Here is a 13,227-nt window from a genome sequence, read left to right as displayed (position 1 = left end):
GGTTCCTTCCCTACTGCATAAATTCTTTCCGGAAAAGTCAGAGGCATGTTGGCGCTGTCAGGGGGAGAAGGGGACTATTTTGCATATATTTTGGACGTGTCCTCGGCTTGGGGCCTTCTGGAGAGATGTCCGGGCCCTCATGAGTGAACATACGGACCGCGCCATCCCTGACACCCCGGCCTTTTTTCTTCTTCACTTGTCTGACATGCCAATCTCCAAAGGCAAGAAATCGATCCTCCCGCATGTGCTCTGTGCAGCCAAATCCTGCATTCCGATGTTTTTGAAATTGACTTGGGCTCCCACTATTAGACTGCATGCGCAGGGTGGAGGAAATCAACAGGATGGAAGACCTTACCCTTACGGCGCAGCACAGACGTGAGCGTTCTGAGAAGATCTGGGGTTTTTGGAACGTCTTCGTCTTATCTGGTAAGGGGAAGTCCCTGATGTGCACCTAGAGACCTGTCCTGAGTGGCACATTGTGTCGCCCATGTCGATGCCTTCCCTTGTCCCCCCCCCCCCTTTTTTTTTTCTCTCTCTCTCCTCCTCTTCTTTCTCTCTTCGTCTTCCCCCCTGCTAGCTGTGCTGCGCTCTGACTGATTTCCTTCCTTTTGTGTCTCTGACACCTTGAAATGTCCAGGTAGTGACAGTTGGGAATGTCGTGTTGCCCTACTGATATTCCTATAGAAATTAAGCCTTATTATGCTATGTTCCTTGACGTTCGAGGGCTTTCTTCTGGGATCGGGAGATGGTTCTTCTTTTTTGCACTTATTTGAACTTTGTCTTGATTATACACTCTGCATTGATGGTATTTGCACCTTGTGATTTGTTGTACCTTTTCGACCATGTGTGACTGTTTACTTTTCCACTGTTCTGCCTTTCTAAATAAAATATTTGAAAAAAAAAGTGTTTCTGGCAGTTTGGTTTAGCTTAACTAAACCTATTGTAGCCATCATTTTTTAAGGCCCATAGCACTATTATGAACAATCAAAAGTCTGACTAGCCTCTCAAGCTTACTTGTTTGCCTTTAATGTAGCAGAAATGCACACATGCCATTTCCATTTTTTTTTTTGTAAATTTTATTCTTCCTAATGCATGTGAAAACTACACAAATTCTTATCACATTTCTTCATGTACACAGTTGACACACATCATCCAACAATTTATTTTAACCTATCCCAAAAAAAAAAAAAAAAGTCTGTTCTGCATAAAACTGCTGTTGCTGGTATGATCTCTGAATCCATTGAAATGTCTGTCCTTTCAGTGTCTTTTTAAGGCTAAGGCTAGGAAATGGGTAATAGTCCAACAGGGAAAGATTTGGTGAATAGGTCTATGCACTGAATCCCTAAAACCTTCAAAACAGCCAGTGTCTTGCCTTACTGGTGAGAGGGTGCATTGTTCTGCAAAAACAGCACACACTTCTCCAACATTGTTCATTCAGTTGAGAAAATAGAGCTCCAATTCTACAAATTGTCATAATAACATGAAATATCACTATTCACAACTACAATAACAAAATTGGTGTTAAATGTTAGTAAGGGGTTGTTCCTAGAACATTTCAGCCCCCCTCCCCCCCACCTCATGGTAGGTGTACCTATCTGGAATAGATCATACCATGTGCAGCTTCCTTGTTTTCTCCAAAAGATGCCATCATTTTTATTGAACCACAAATTACTTCATGGGATTTTAGCACATTCGTAGCCTTTCTACAATTGAATTAAAAGTATAACAATAAATCCTGAAGCTTTGTTGCTAAGACCTGACCCTAGCAACCATGCTCTAGAAATTGAAACTGGGCATTCTTGCTCAAAGTTAAAAAGAAAAGAGGACTGAAATGAGAGGGAGAACTTGTGCCCACCACTGGGTTGGGTTAAGTTTATGTAAAAGTAATGTTACTCAGTTAACCTTTACAACTTTACCACCGCAAAATAACGTATTATTAAAACTCTGTATTGGCTTCTTTTTAAAATACACTATTTAAAATATCTGAATTGATTTTGCTTTATACATTACCCATACAGATTTTGAAGTTCTTTGCTGAGATCCAAGACTTATCTCTCTCTCCTTTTTCTTTCTCTCTCTCTCTCTCTCTCTCCCTTTATACAGGTCACAGAATCCAGATTTAAGAAAGTAGGCCATAAAGATACCACTTCCTCAAGTTCATCATCTTGTTCCTCTATTTCAAATGTAGATCCTCTAAGTGGCATCCTGGATGGAACTGACCCGTTGTCAATGTTTGCTGCAACAGCTGAGCAAGTGTCAACTAGTATGGTAATGATGCTCATAATTTTACGGGACCTTTGAAGTATTCCGTATTTATAATATTTTTGTAGCCATCAGTTGCCACAAAAAGCCAAACCACATTTTACATCACCAAATGTTTGCCTTTTCCCTGTTTGGCATATGCTGCTTTACCCTGCTCTTGCAGAAGCTGGCGCCATTGTTTATGCATCTTGCTGTCTTGACCCATTCCATTCTTCTGTCCTTCATGCATTTCATCAGCAAATTCATGCATGTTCAGTCAGCCTGGGAGCCAAGCCTCACTTTGAATGCTAGGCTGCCATGGTAATGTGACATGTATCATGCCACAACTCTGACAACAGTGAGTAAGAAAAGAGGGGGCAGTTTTGTCCCCTGTGACATTCGCTAGATAGATGTCATCCTGTCAGTGACTGCGGCAGTGGTCTGGGCATGAGTATGTATAATCTGCTTGTAGCTAAGTTGTAGTTTTGACTTTACTTCCTCTTATTTCCCCTAATGTTTTTTCTTATACAAGTCAAATATGTTCTACTGAAAGCATTAAGACCACATCACTGTTTGTATCTTGGCTATATGGAGGAAAAAAATATTTTTTTCTGAAATCTGAGCTGAAAATCCAGACATAAACAAATTAATGTAGTTTTAATTTAATTAATACGTCAATGTATTTTTATATTCAATTAAGTACTCGTACTTTGCACCAACCTCTTGCAGTCCACTGCACAGCAGAGTTTAGACAAAGGGAGAAGCAATGGGATTCTGTCAGTTGTACCTTTCCTGTGCTAACAAGAAATGTGCTGATAGGGGGAGGAAAGAGCAGAGTGAGAAAGGTGAGCTCGTTGGTTTGCTGCTTCTCAGCTCACTAGCTGAGGGAGAGACATGTCCTGAAAGTATTACAGCGTAACTTCACTTTCCAATCAACATTGATTATTTTTAACCCTATTTTTAAATACTGCTAGCATTAACGGAAAGAAAACTATATCCTATTTACCTAAAGGAGATGTACAACCAAAGCTCGTTTGGCTGTACATCTCCTATGGGTCACAGGAGTGCAGTCCGTTCTGCACTCCTGTGACTCATTTTCAGCAGAGAGCTGACTGAAATCCCTGCTCGGCTGATGTCACAGATGTCGGGCCTGGCACTGTGGCATCACCACCACAGAGTCGGGATCCGTCAGGTGCCTGGACCGACACCTGGCTTTTTTTTTTTAACATTTCTTTAGTTCTTTCCTGGTTTCCAGTCCTAGGCAAATTATTTCATACATTCCAGGAGCCTTCAGGAGGGGTTTTCTCAGCTAAGCACACACTCGTGTCTGAGAGAAGGGCAGATGGATTCCGGGAAGTAAATGCTACTTTCATCATCTACCCTTACTCAAGATGGTAACAGGGGGGAGGGGGGTGTTTTTTCAAAGTGATTTCTCACCAAAATAAAACATCAAGACATGAATGGATGGGTAAGTTTACTTTTGAGTAGAAAGTTATTTAAATTGCATTTTTAGTTTGTGGTATTCAGATGCAGTGTAGTTCCACTTTAACTGCAGCATGGCTGAAATCAGGTCTTCTACTCTGCCAGGTAAGGATTGTTTGTAGAACTGTCAGAACTAAATGGACCGAAATACAAATCCTTTGGCAGGTAAAGCTGCTTCCATATATGTATTTTATCTCTGTATTTAGCTATAAATGCCTCTCTTGTGTAGACATACCGGAAACTGCTTCTCAGTGCTGCCATCTTTGTTTTTATGTCAGCAGACTCGGCACTTTAACACAATAGTGACACTAAAGTATTCCCCTCTGCCTCCCCCTAGTAGCTGCTCCTCAACTTGGGGTCTACATATTATTGGCAGGCCATGGAACAGCAAGGCAGAGGTTGGGAAAGGGGTAGACCATTCCAAGATTACCTAAAGAGGCAGGCAGTTGATAGGCATGTTTCATTTCCTAAAGCTTGGGCTTGACAGATTATGAAAAACAAAGATTCTGGGAGTGAGATACCAATTCCGGGAGATAACCTGGAGGCCTTCAAAAAATACAAGGCTGAGGGGGTCATTGGCAGCATTCCAAAATTACAAAGAATGCAATAAGAAATGTAAGAGCGAAGTTAGGGTGGCTAAAATAGAACACCAATAGGCACATAGCGGAAGAGAGTAAAAAAAATAAACCCCAAGAAATTCTTTAAAGCGGAGTTCCAGTCCCCAAATACTTTGTTTTAAAACACTCCTCTGTACTTTTTTTATACATATTTAGCAACATTAAGAACATGTCCTATGTGTAGTCCTTGTACTTTGTGTTTAAAGTATTTTAAGACTAACCCTATCTCAGAAGCAGGCAGGTTCCATGTCATCTGTGGGCATCTGAAGCCATCTTCTCTTGATTTCCGGGATTCGATGCAGCTGGCTACCCAGCATGCACCTCCCGATCTCACGCCTGCGCACTGAGCAAGTCTGTCTTCCCTACAGGTTGCCATTGCAATGGCGGCGCCGGCGGAAGTTCCCGCCCCATTGCTATAGCAACCTGTCAATCACGACATCCCAATCCTCCTGTTCGCGTCATTTCCGGTCTTGAAATAACGTGAGATTTCGTCTCTAGGCGATTCACAAGGACTCCTGGGATACATGACGCCGCTATCCCAGGAGCCCTTGCAAATCGCCTAGTGACGTAATGGCCTAGGCGGCGGCACCAGGAAATGCTGCAGAAGAAAAGTTATAAGAAGTATGTACAAATAAAAAAATAATTGCTGTTTAATACAGCATTCAGGGTGGGCATGAGAGTGATTGGACCTTCATAGGTGAAACTCCGCTTCTATAGAAATAGCCAGGGCGTGAGCACGCGGTCACCAAGATGACAGGATGCCTGAACGCCACCTGAGAGCCACCAATCAGCTGTTCCAGAACGTCCAAAGGTGAGAGCGGTGCAGCAGGACCAGAGCGAACAGGTTTACCTTCTGCTCAGTGCTGGATGTATATGGATGTATATGCTTACACTATATTGTTTTGTGTAAGTGCAATGTGTGCAAAGTGCAATGTGTGAGGGGGAAAAAAAGGGGGGTGTTTTAACAATAAATGGAGTTTTTCTGACAATACTACTGAGTCCTCCTTTTATCTTTTTGTGGTTATCACTATAAATCGAAGTTCTGGATTTATATTTGGTGTCCCATCGCTTAGTACCTAGGTGCCGGTGGCCTTCGTCCCCAATATATAGACAAAGAAATTGCCCTCTATGGAGTTGGGACTATACAGTCGACCATACACCCAAAAGAAATATAGTTTATTATACAAAGAATAATAAAATGTTTACAGTCATCAATAACACACAGAATAAAATAATACAATATTACGGCTCATAGAACATGGTCCTGAAACAGAAGGGGTGAGAAGTGGGGTACATGTGACAAGACCCGACGTGTTTCGGGTAACAACCCTTCTTCAGGGGTCATGTACTTGAACAGTATGTTACCTCTGTAAGTTAAGGATTATAGTGTATAAACTTCTATTGCAAAGATCATTTTACAAAAATAGTTATTTAGAGATATAAAGCATGAATCTGTCAATACATACCACTCTATACGCCCATATGGACTGAGGAGCCGTAAATATGTTATAAACCGGGTAATAAACACCAGCAATTGAAAAGCAAGATGGGATAAATGAAGGTGTGTGAAAAACAGCCGGTCCCTAGTTTGAAATACTTACCCACCAGTCTGCTAACAAACCAAAATAAACCTGTCTAACAATATAAGTTAAAAGCAGGAGTTTAGTTAACACATATTTGCAAATGCATGCGGAAGCTGCAAGGCCAACGACAAGGCATCCTGTGTTACACCAGCAAGCAAATTTTCAAGCATGCAAGGCTGAGACCTGAAGTAATGCAAAGTAGAGCAAAGATAAAGGAGAGCGTGCCACAGCACTGCAGGTGGACAAATCCCACAATGATCCAAAAAAGCCCAGGAGCAGAAAACGCCCTATGATATATGTGACTATATAAAGTATTTAGTAGTAGAGAAGATGAGCATTTCAAAATTCCATTTAAACAGCCATAGATCTTGTACCATGACCGCTGTGTAGTTACCTGCAGCATGGGGTGGATGATATCAAAGAAGCATATAATGGCAGAGATTTAAATCCTGCATATATATCCGTAAGATGTAAACCATCAAGGGACCTAGTTATGAGAGAGATATATAAAAAGTAATAATAATGGGCAGAGAAGTATGTAAAATAAAATTGCAGGGGTGGTAAACAACCATAAATCTAGTACAGTGCATAGACTGCAGTGTAGTTACCTTAAACATGGGTCAGATGATTTAAAAGAGGCATATAATAGCAGAGATTTAGATCCTGCATATATCTCTGTAAGATGTGAAACATCAAGGGACCTAGTTATGAGAGTGATATAAAAGGTAATAATAATGGGCAGAGAAGTATGTAAAATAGAATTGCAGGGCAGGGATATGAGTAAAGCCCAATATTAGCATATAGGACTCCCCCCCCCCCCCCCCCCTTATATGGAAAAGAAAAATTCACGAGTATATACAGAGCCAACATATACAGAGTCTAAGAAGGTAGTATATACCCCTCCAGGGGTCATAAAAGTAAATATGTCAGGGGAAGCTGGAAAAAGAAACACCCTAGGGCAGTGGTGGTCAACCTTGGCATCCCAGATGTTTTGGAACTACATTTCCCATGATGCTAAGCTACACTGCAGAGTGCATGAGCATCATGGGAAATGTAGTTCCAAAATATCTGGGGTGCCAAGGTTCCCTTATCACTGCCCTAGGGTATGGAGTACATGTATGTGGCATGGAGCGCTAACCTTGCTGGATTATGTGAAAATCATAGGCATCCTCTGCAAAACCACAGAGAACTGCCGGTTGAAATAGCGTCCATAGGACGCTTGCACATGCGCAGTGAAAGGAAGACACAGCGCATATGCGATCCAAGAGCCAATCTGGTCCCCCGCGCGAGGGACGCATGACACGCCCCTTAAGGGTGGAGATGCGCCATGTGTTCCACGAGCGACTACGCAGAAACCGGGACCCACACCCGCGCTGAAACAGGAAGTGTTATAGGCACTAAAAGGAGATCCCATGTAGAAGGCTGGCGGAAGAGGGGGGATAATAAGTCCACCACAGCCTGTGGCTGAAAAAAGGAAGAAGAAAAAATGGGGAGGACGAGTTTCGCCCGCCTACAATGGGCATTATCAAAGACATCTTTGATAATGCCCATTGTAGGCGGGCGAAATGCGTTGACGCACTTAATGGCAGGCTATCGTCACACGACGTCACTTCCTAAAACCTCCGTGGAACGCACGCTGGCATCGTACCCGGAAGCGGAACGGTTTGCTGTGACTACTGTTTGTGATACAACGCTGATACTTGATATACCTTTGTGAGTAGTTTTTACATATTTTAACATAATAAATACCATACGGGCTTCACTATTTGGCTCCTTCCCTCTTTCTTTTGAGCACCTGAGCAAGGAGATTTTATAGAGGAGGCTGGAGGTGTCTTCTAGACTTTGCATATCCATCCATCCTTACTGGTTGCCCTGTGATAATCACTGCAGATTTGAGGCTGTATTACATTTTAAATCTGGTGAGTGCATCCCCAAAAGGGGTTTTCTTTGAAGGCACTTGTGTGGAGCACTACAAGCACTTTATCCAGCACGTATATTTCAAGAGGATTTTAATTTTGGACTGCACCTTTATTTAGCACTTTTTGCACAATTAATGCAATGTGGATGCATTATTATTTTTAGCGCACTTTAACATTAATTATTATATTTTATTTTTTATTGCATGAATTTGGACATTTATTGATCTGAGCACAGTACATTTTATTATTTTCCACAGTATAACGCTGATCATTTTTTTGATACACTGTCATTTGCATTTATTTATATTGTGACTGAATTATTTTTAGACGTCACTAGTGCACTTTATATTTATTATTTATATTGATCACTTTATATTCCTGTTAGCGCTGTTTTATACATCTTAAAATGTATTGATTATATTGTAAATTTGTTGGTGTTGCACAGTGTATTGTGTTTATAATACAGGGGCCACTGGAGTTGGATCGTTTATCTTTCCTGTCTTTCATTTTTCCTGAACAGCAAGTCATGTCACGTGTGTTGGATCGCACGTTTAAAAGCTTTTTTTAACCACTTACCGCATACGAACGTATGGGTACGTCGGTAAACTTTGCGGTAGTATACCGGGATGATGCCTCTAGCTAGAGGCATCATCCCGGTACCGTGGTTTAGAGTCGACGGTTGGCTTTCCGTCGGTACCGACCGATGCGGCTCGGGAGCCGCTCGATCGTTACCCGGGTGAGCGGGAGGGGACATCCCCCCCCCCCCCCTCCTGCCGCCTTCAGTGGCTTTTACCGGGGCTCCCGTCCCACCAGGAGCCCCGAGCACCCAGCCGGCACGTCCGCCGGCTGGATGGATTTCCGATCAATGCCGGAAACAGCTTCGATCGGGTCTCCGATGACGTAACCCAGAGGCGGCGTCCATGATGTTACTTCCGGGTTACTGTGCTGCAAAAGGCGGCAAGTTTGAAAAACGGCTGTATGAAAAAACGCCGTTTTCGGCGTTTTGCATACAGGGAAGTGTAGTTGAGCGGTCTAGGGTCTTTTAGACCCTCGATCCCTCCATAAAGTGTACCTGTCACTGCATATTTCTGTCACAAGGGATGTTTACATTGCTTGTGACAGCAATAAAATGATCAGATTTTTTTTTTTTTTTAAACTAATAAAGTTAAAAAAATAAAATAAATGGGGGAAAAAAATAAAAAATTTAGCCGCCCCGTCACCGTTAGCTCGCGCACAAAAAACGTATACGGAAGTCGAGCCGCAAATTAAATCGCTGTTCAAACCACACATGTGAGGTATCGCCGCGATCGCCAGAGCGTGAGCAATAATTAAAAAAAAAAGAGCTACACTCTAACTCTACACTGGTAACCGTTAAATAAATTTAAAGCGTCGCCTATTGAGATCTCTATTGACAGTAGTTTGTCGCCATCCCACGGGGGGGGGGGGGGCGCAATTTTAAACCGTAACATGTTGGGTGTCTATTTACTCGGCGTGACATCATCTTTCACAATATGGAAAAAAATGGGCTAACTTTACTGTTTAGTATTTTTTAAATGCAGTGAAATGTGATTTTTCAAAATTTTTTTAAAAAAATGGCGTTTTAAAGACCGCTGCGCAAATACCGTGTGACAAAAAATATTGCGATGACCGACATTTTATTCTCCAGAGTCTTTGCTAAAAAAATATATATAATGTTTGGGGGTTCTAAGTAGTTTTCTAGGAAAAAATACTGATTTTAACTTGTGAACAAAAAGTGTCCGAAATAGGGCTGGGGCTTAAGTGGTTAAACAAGTCTAAAAAAAAAACTAAAAAAAAAAAACAAAAAAAAACTAACTCCAGTGGCCCCCATATTATCACACAATACACTGCGCAACACCAACATATTTACAATATAATCAATACGTTTTGGCATCTTTTACGCATTGACCCTGGTTTGAACCCTTTTGAGCCTGAAAAACCATCAATCACATATCGTAGATCTAAAAAAAATGGCGTTTTAAAGACCGCTGCGCAAATACCGTGTGACAAAAAATATTGCGATGACCGACATTTTATTCTCCAGAGTCTTTGCTAAAAAAATATATATAATGTTTGGGGGTTCTAAGTAGTTTTCTAGGAAAAAATACTGATTTTAACTTGTGAACAAAAAGTGTCCGAAATAGGGCTGGGGCTTAAGTGGTTAAACAAGTCTAAAAAAAAAACTAAAAAAAAAAAACAAAAAAAAACTAACTCCAGTGGCCCCCATATTATCACACAATACACTGCGCAACACCAACATATTTACAATATAATCAATACGTTTTGGCACCTTTTACGCATTGACCCTGGTTTGAACCCTTTTGAGCCTGAAAAACCATCAATCACATATCGTAGATCTAAAGCCCTTAAAGACTATTTGATACAGAGTGAGTTTGTGGGTGAATTTCGTAGAGATCCATGCACAAGATAAGGCACCTTCAAGTGTGGTGGCTGTGGATATTACAGACCATCCCACTTTGCAAACTGCAAGACTGCAGGGGTAATATATCTGCTCCTATGTTCTTGCAGATGGTACTACGTAGGAAAAACGACATTGCAGTTCCACAATCGGGCTTACAGGCACATAACGAGCATGCGCACATGCAATCCTGACCTACCCATAGGTAGGCATGTTCCTGATGTTCATGCAGGTGTCTTTCCCACCCCCAAATTCTTGATATTAGACAGAGTCCATCCAAACAATAGGGGTGGTGATTGGAATAAGAAACTGCTACAGAAGGAAGCACGTTGGATTATGGACTTGAACGCCACCTCATCCCCTGGTCTCAACGACATGTTGAGCTATAAACCTTTTATGGAGGGTTTCTGCTCAGGGGGGTGGGAGAAATAGCCACCCCTTTTTGGCTGTCTCTCCCATTCCAGAAATGACTCAGTAAAGTAAGAATACTTGATTGCTATCGTTTTGTATTTTTTTCTCTCTTGCACAGGATATATCAACCCACATCAACTTCGCTGTGGGTCTAGCAAACGATGCCTTCATATAGGTATAAGTATGATATAGGTGGTTGTTCGTTTGTTTTGCCTTATTATTTTTTGCTTTTGACATAACATTGTCTTTGCCATCTAACTTTCTGTGCATTTTACTTCTATGTATTATATGCAAAATGAATGCACTTTTTGTCCTTACATGATTCCTCCTCTCTTGTTCGGTTTCCCTTTTCTGCACTTCTTCATTCTCTGTATTTCCTCTAAGCAATGTTTTCTATTCCTCCCCATTTTTCTTCTCCTTTTCTCCTTATTCCTTTTTTCAGCCACAGGCTGTGGTGGACTTTATTATCCCCCCCGGCGCATGTAGGGGGCGCTGGCTCCTCCGCCTCCCCCTACATGGGATCTCCTTTTAGCGCCTGTAACGCTTCCTGTTCTGGCGCATCGGGCTGAGTCCCGGTTTCTGCGTCGGCGCTCGTGGAACGCACGACCCATCTCCACCCTTTGGAGGCGTGTCGTGTGTGCCTCGAGTGGGGGAGCCGATTGGATCCTGTCTTCCTTTCACTGCGCATGCGTAGGCATCCTATGGACGCCATTTCAACCGTCAGTTCTCTGCGGTTTTGCAGAGGATGCCTATGATTTTCACATAATCCAGCAAGGTGAGCGCTCCATGCTACATACCTGTACTCCATACCCTAGGCTAGGGTGTTTTTTTCCTGCTTCCCCCGACATTATATTTACTTTTATGACCCCTGGAGGGGTATATACTACCTTCTTATACTCTATATGTTGGCTCTGTATATACTCTGGAATTTTTCTTTTCCATATATAGGGGACTCCATATGCTATTATTGATATTTTTGGGCTTTACTCGTATCCCTCCCCTACAATTCTATTTTACATACATATAAGCAGGATCTAAATCTCTGCTATTATATGCCTCTTTGACATCATCTGCCCCATGTTGCAGGTAACTACACTACAGTCTATGCATTGTACTAGATCTATGGTTGTTTACCCCCCCCCTGCAATTTTATTTTACATACTTCTCTGCCCATTATTACTTTTTATATCTCTCTCATAACTAGGTCCCTTGATGGTTTACATCTTATAGATATATATGCAGGATTTAAATCTCTGCTATTCTATGCTGCTTTGATATAATCTCCCCCATGTTGCAGGTAACTACACAGCGGTCATTGTACTAGATCTATGGTTGTTTACATGGAATTTTGAAATGCTCATCTTCACTAATACTAAATCCTTTTATTATCACATATATCATAGGGCATTTTCTGCTCCTGGGCTTTTTTGGATCCTTGTGGGATTTGCCTGCCTGCAGTGCTGTGGCACACTCTCCTTTATCTTTGCTCTACTTCAGGTCTCAGCCTTGCACCCTTGCAAATTTGCTTGCTGGTATTTATTACCCGGTTTTTAACATTTACGGCTCCTCGGTCCATATGGGTGTATAGAGTGGTATGTATTGACAGATTCATGCTTTATATCTCTAAATAACTATTTCTGTGTCGCTCATTGACAGACGTAGTCCTCGTTGATTCAACACACTCGGGTTATGCTGCCCTCCACAGGAGTAGGACTAGACAGGAAAGAAAATACTCTGGCCACACCCTAGGGGCAGTCCCCGAGGGTATATCCTCTCTCTCTCTCTGCTACAGCAAATCAGTTTTTTTCTGTCTAGTCAGGAGTAAGGACCTAGATACCTTGCTGGGATCTTCGGTCCTGGCAGGATTTTTTTCTTAGAAAGATTTTTAGACAGCTTTTTTCTCCAGTGTTCCTGTGAGATCTTCAAGCAAGAAAGCTGAACTGGGCGACGGGCTGGATGTTGAGATCCAGTGGTCACCCCAGTTCAGCCTGCGAGCGCGTGCAGGCCATAGCTCCGCGCTGGGTCAGCCGCGACATAGTCCCACTGGACGGGGACTGACCCTGCGAGTTAAACGTCTCGCTGAAACGCCAAAGACCATGAGTCACGGCGTCCGTATTGGTCGACAGCCCTCCCACCTCGGTGGAGAGGGGTACTGTCAGGAGTTGGCGCCCGCCTGGTTCCGGTATGGTGAGTAGTATGTTCCCCCCTTTCCCCTGACGGGTCTTGTGGTGAACGCGGGCCCCTCTCTGTATGGTAAGGATGGGTTCCCCTCTATCCTATAACATGGCACAGATTCTCTTATTTGAGTGTGATTTTTGTGTATAAAAAGCCAGGAGGCTTGGTTTGGGAGCTGACAATCTAATTGCAAGTATGTTTAAATGATTGTAATCAGTGGCAGTACTAGAATCTTACTGTGATAGATATGGTATCCTACCTGTCAGAAGCCACAGGACATGTATACTGCTTTCCAGGTCATTCCTCCAGCAAAAGCATGCCTCCCGACGGCCACGCGGTCCGCCAGGGTCCGGTACCGCCGG

General features: G+C 42.5%; 1 protein-coding gene across 3 annotated transcripts in view; it reads left to right on the top strand.

Annotated features, from left to right (window-relative positions):
- VPS35L (VPS35 endosomal protein sorting factor like) overlaps positions 1–13,227 on the top strand; it is a 1,473,617-nt gene that overhangs the window by 24,358 nt on the left and 1,436,032 nt on the right. For all 3 annotated transcript variants that reach the window (XM_082262328.1, XM_082262327.1, XM_082262326.1), the window contains exon 3: positions 2,104–2,268. In XM_082262328.1, the coding sequence (XP_082118454.1) occupies positions 2,104–2,268 (165 nt within the window). The remainder of the gene's footprint in view (positions 1–2,103; positions 2,269–13,227) is intronic.

This window comes from Pelophylax lessonae (assembly GCF_965119305.1).
Source record: "Pelophylax lessonae genome assembly, chromosome: 6".
Taxonomy (NCBI): domain Eukaryota; kingdom Metazoa; phylum Chordata; class Amphibia; order Anura; family Ranidae; genus Pelophylax; species Pelophylax lessonae.
The sequence above is the reverse complement of the archived record's forward strand: the minus strand, read 5'-3'. Positions and strand labels throughout refer to the sequence as shown.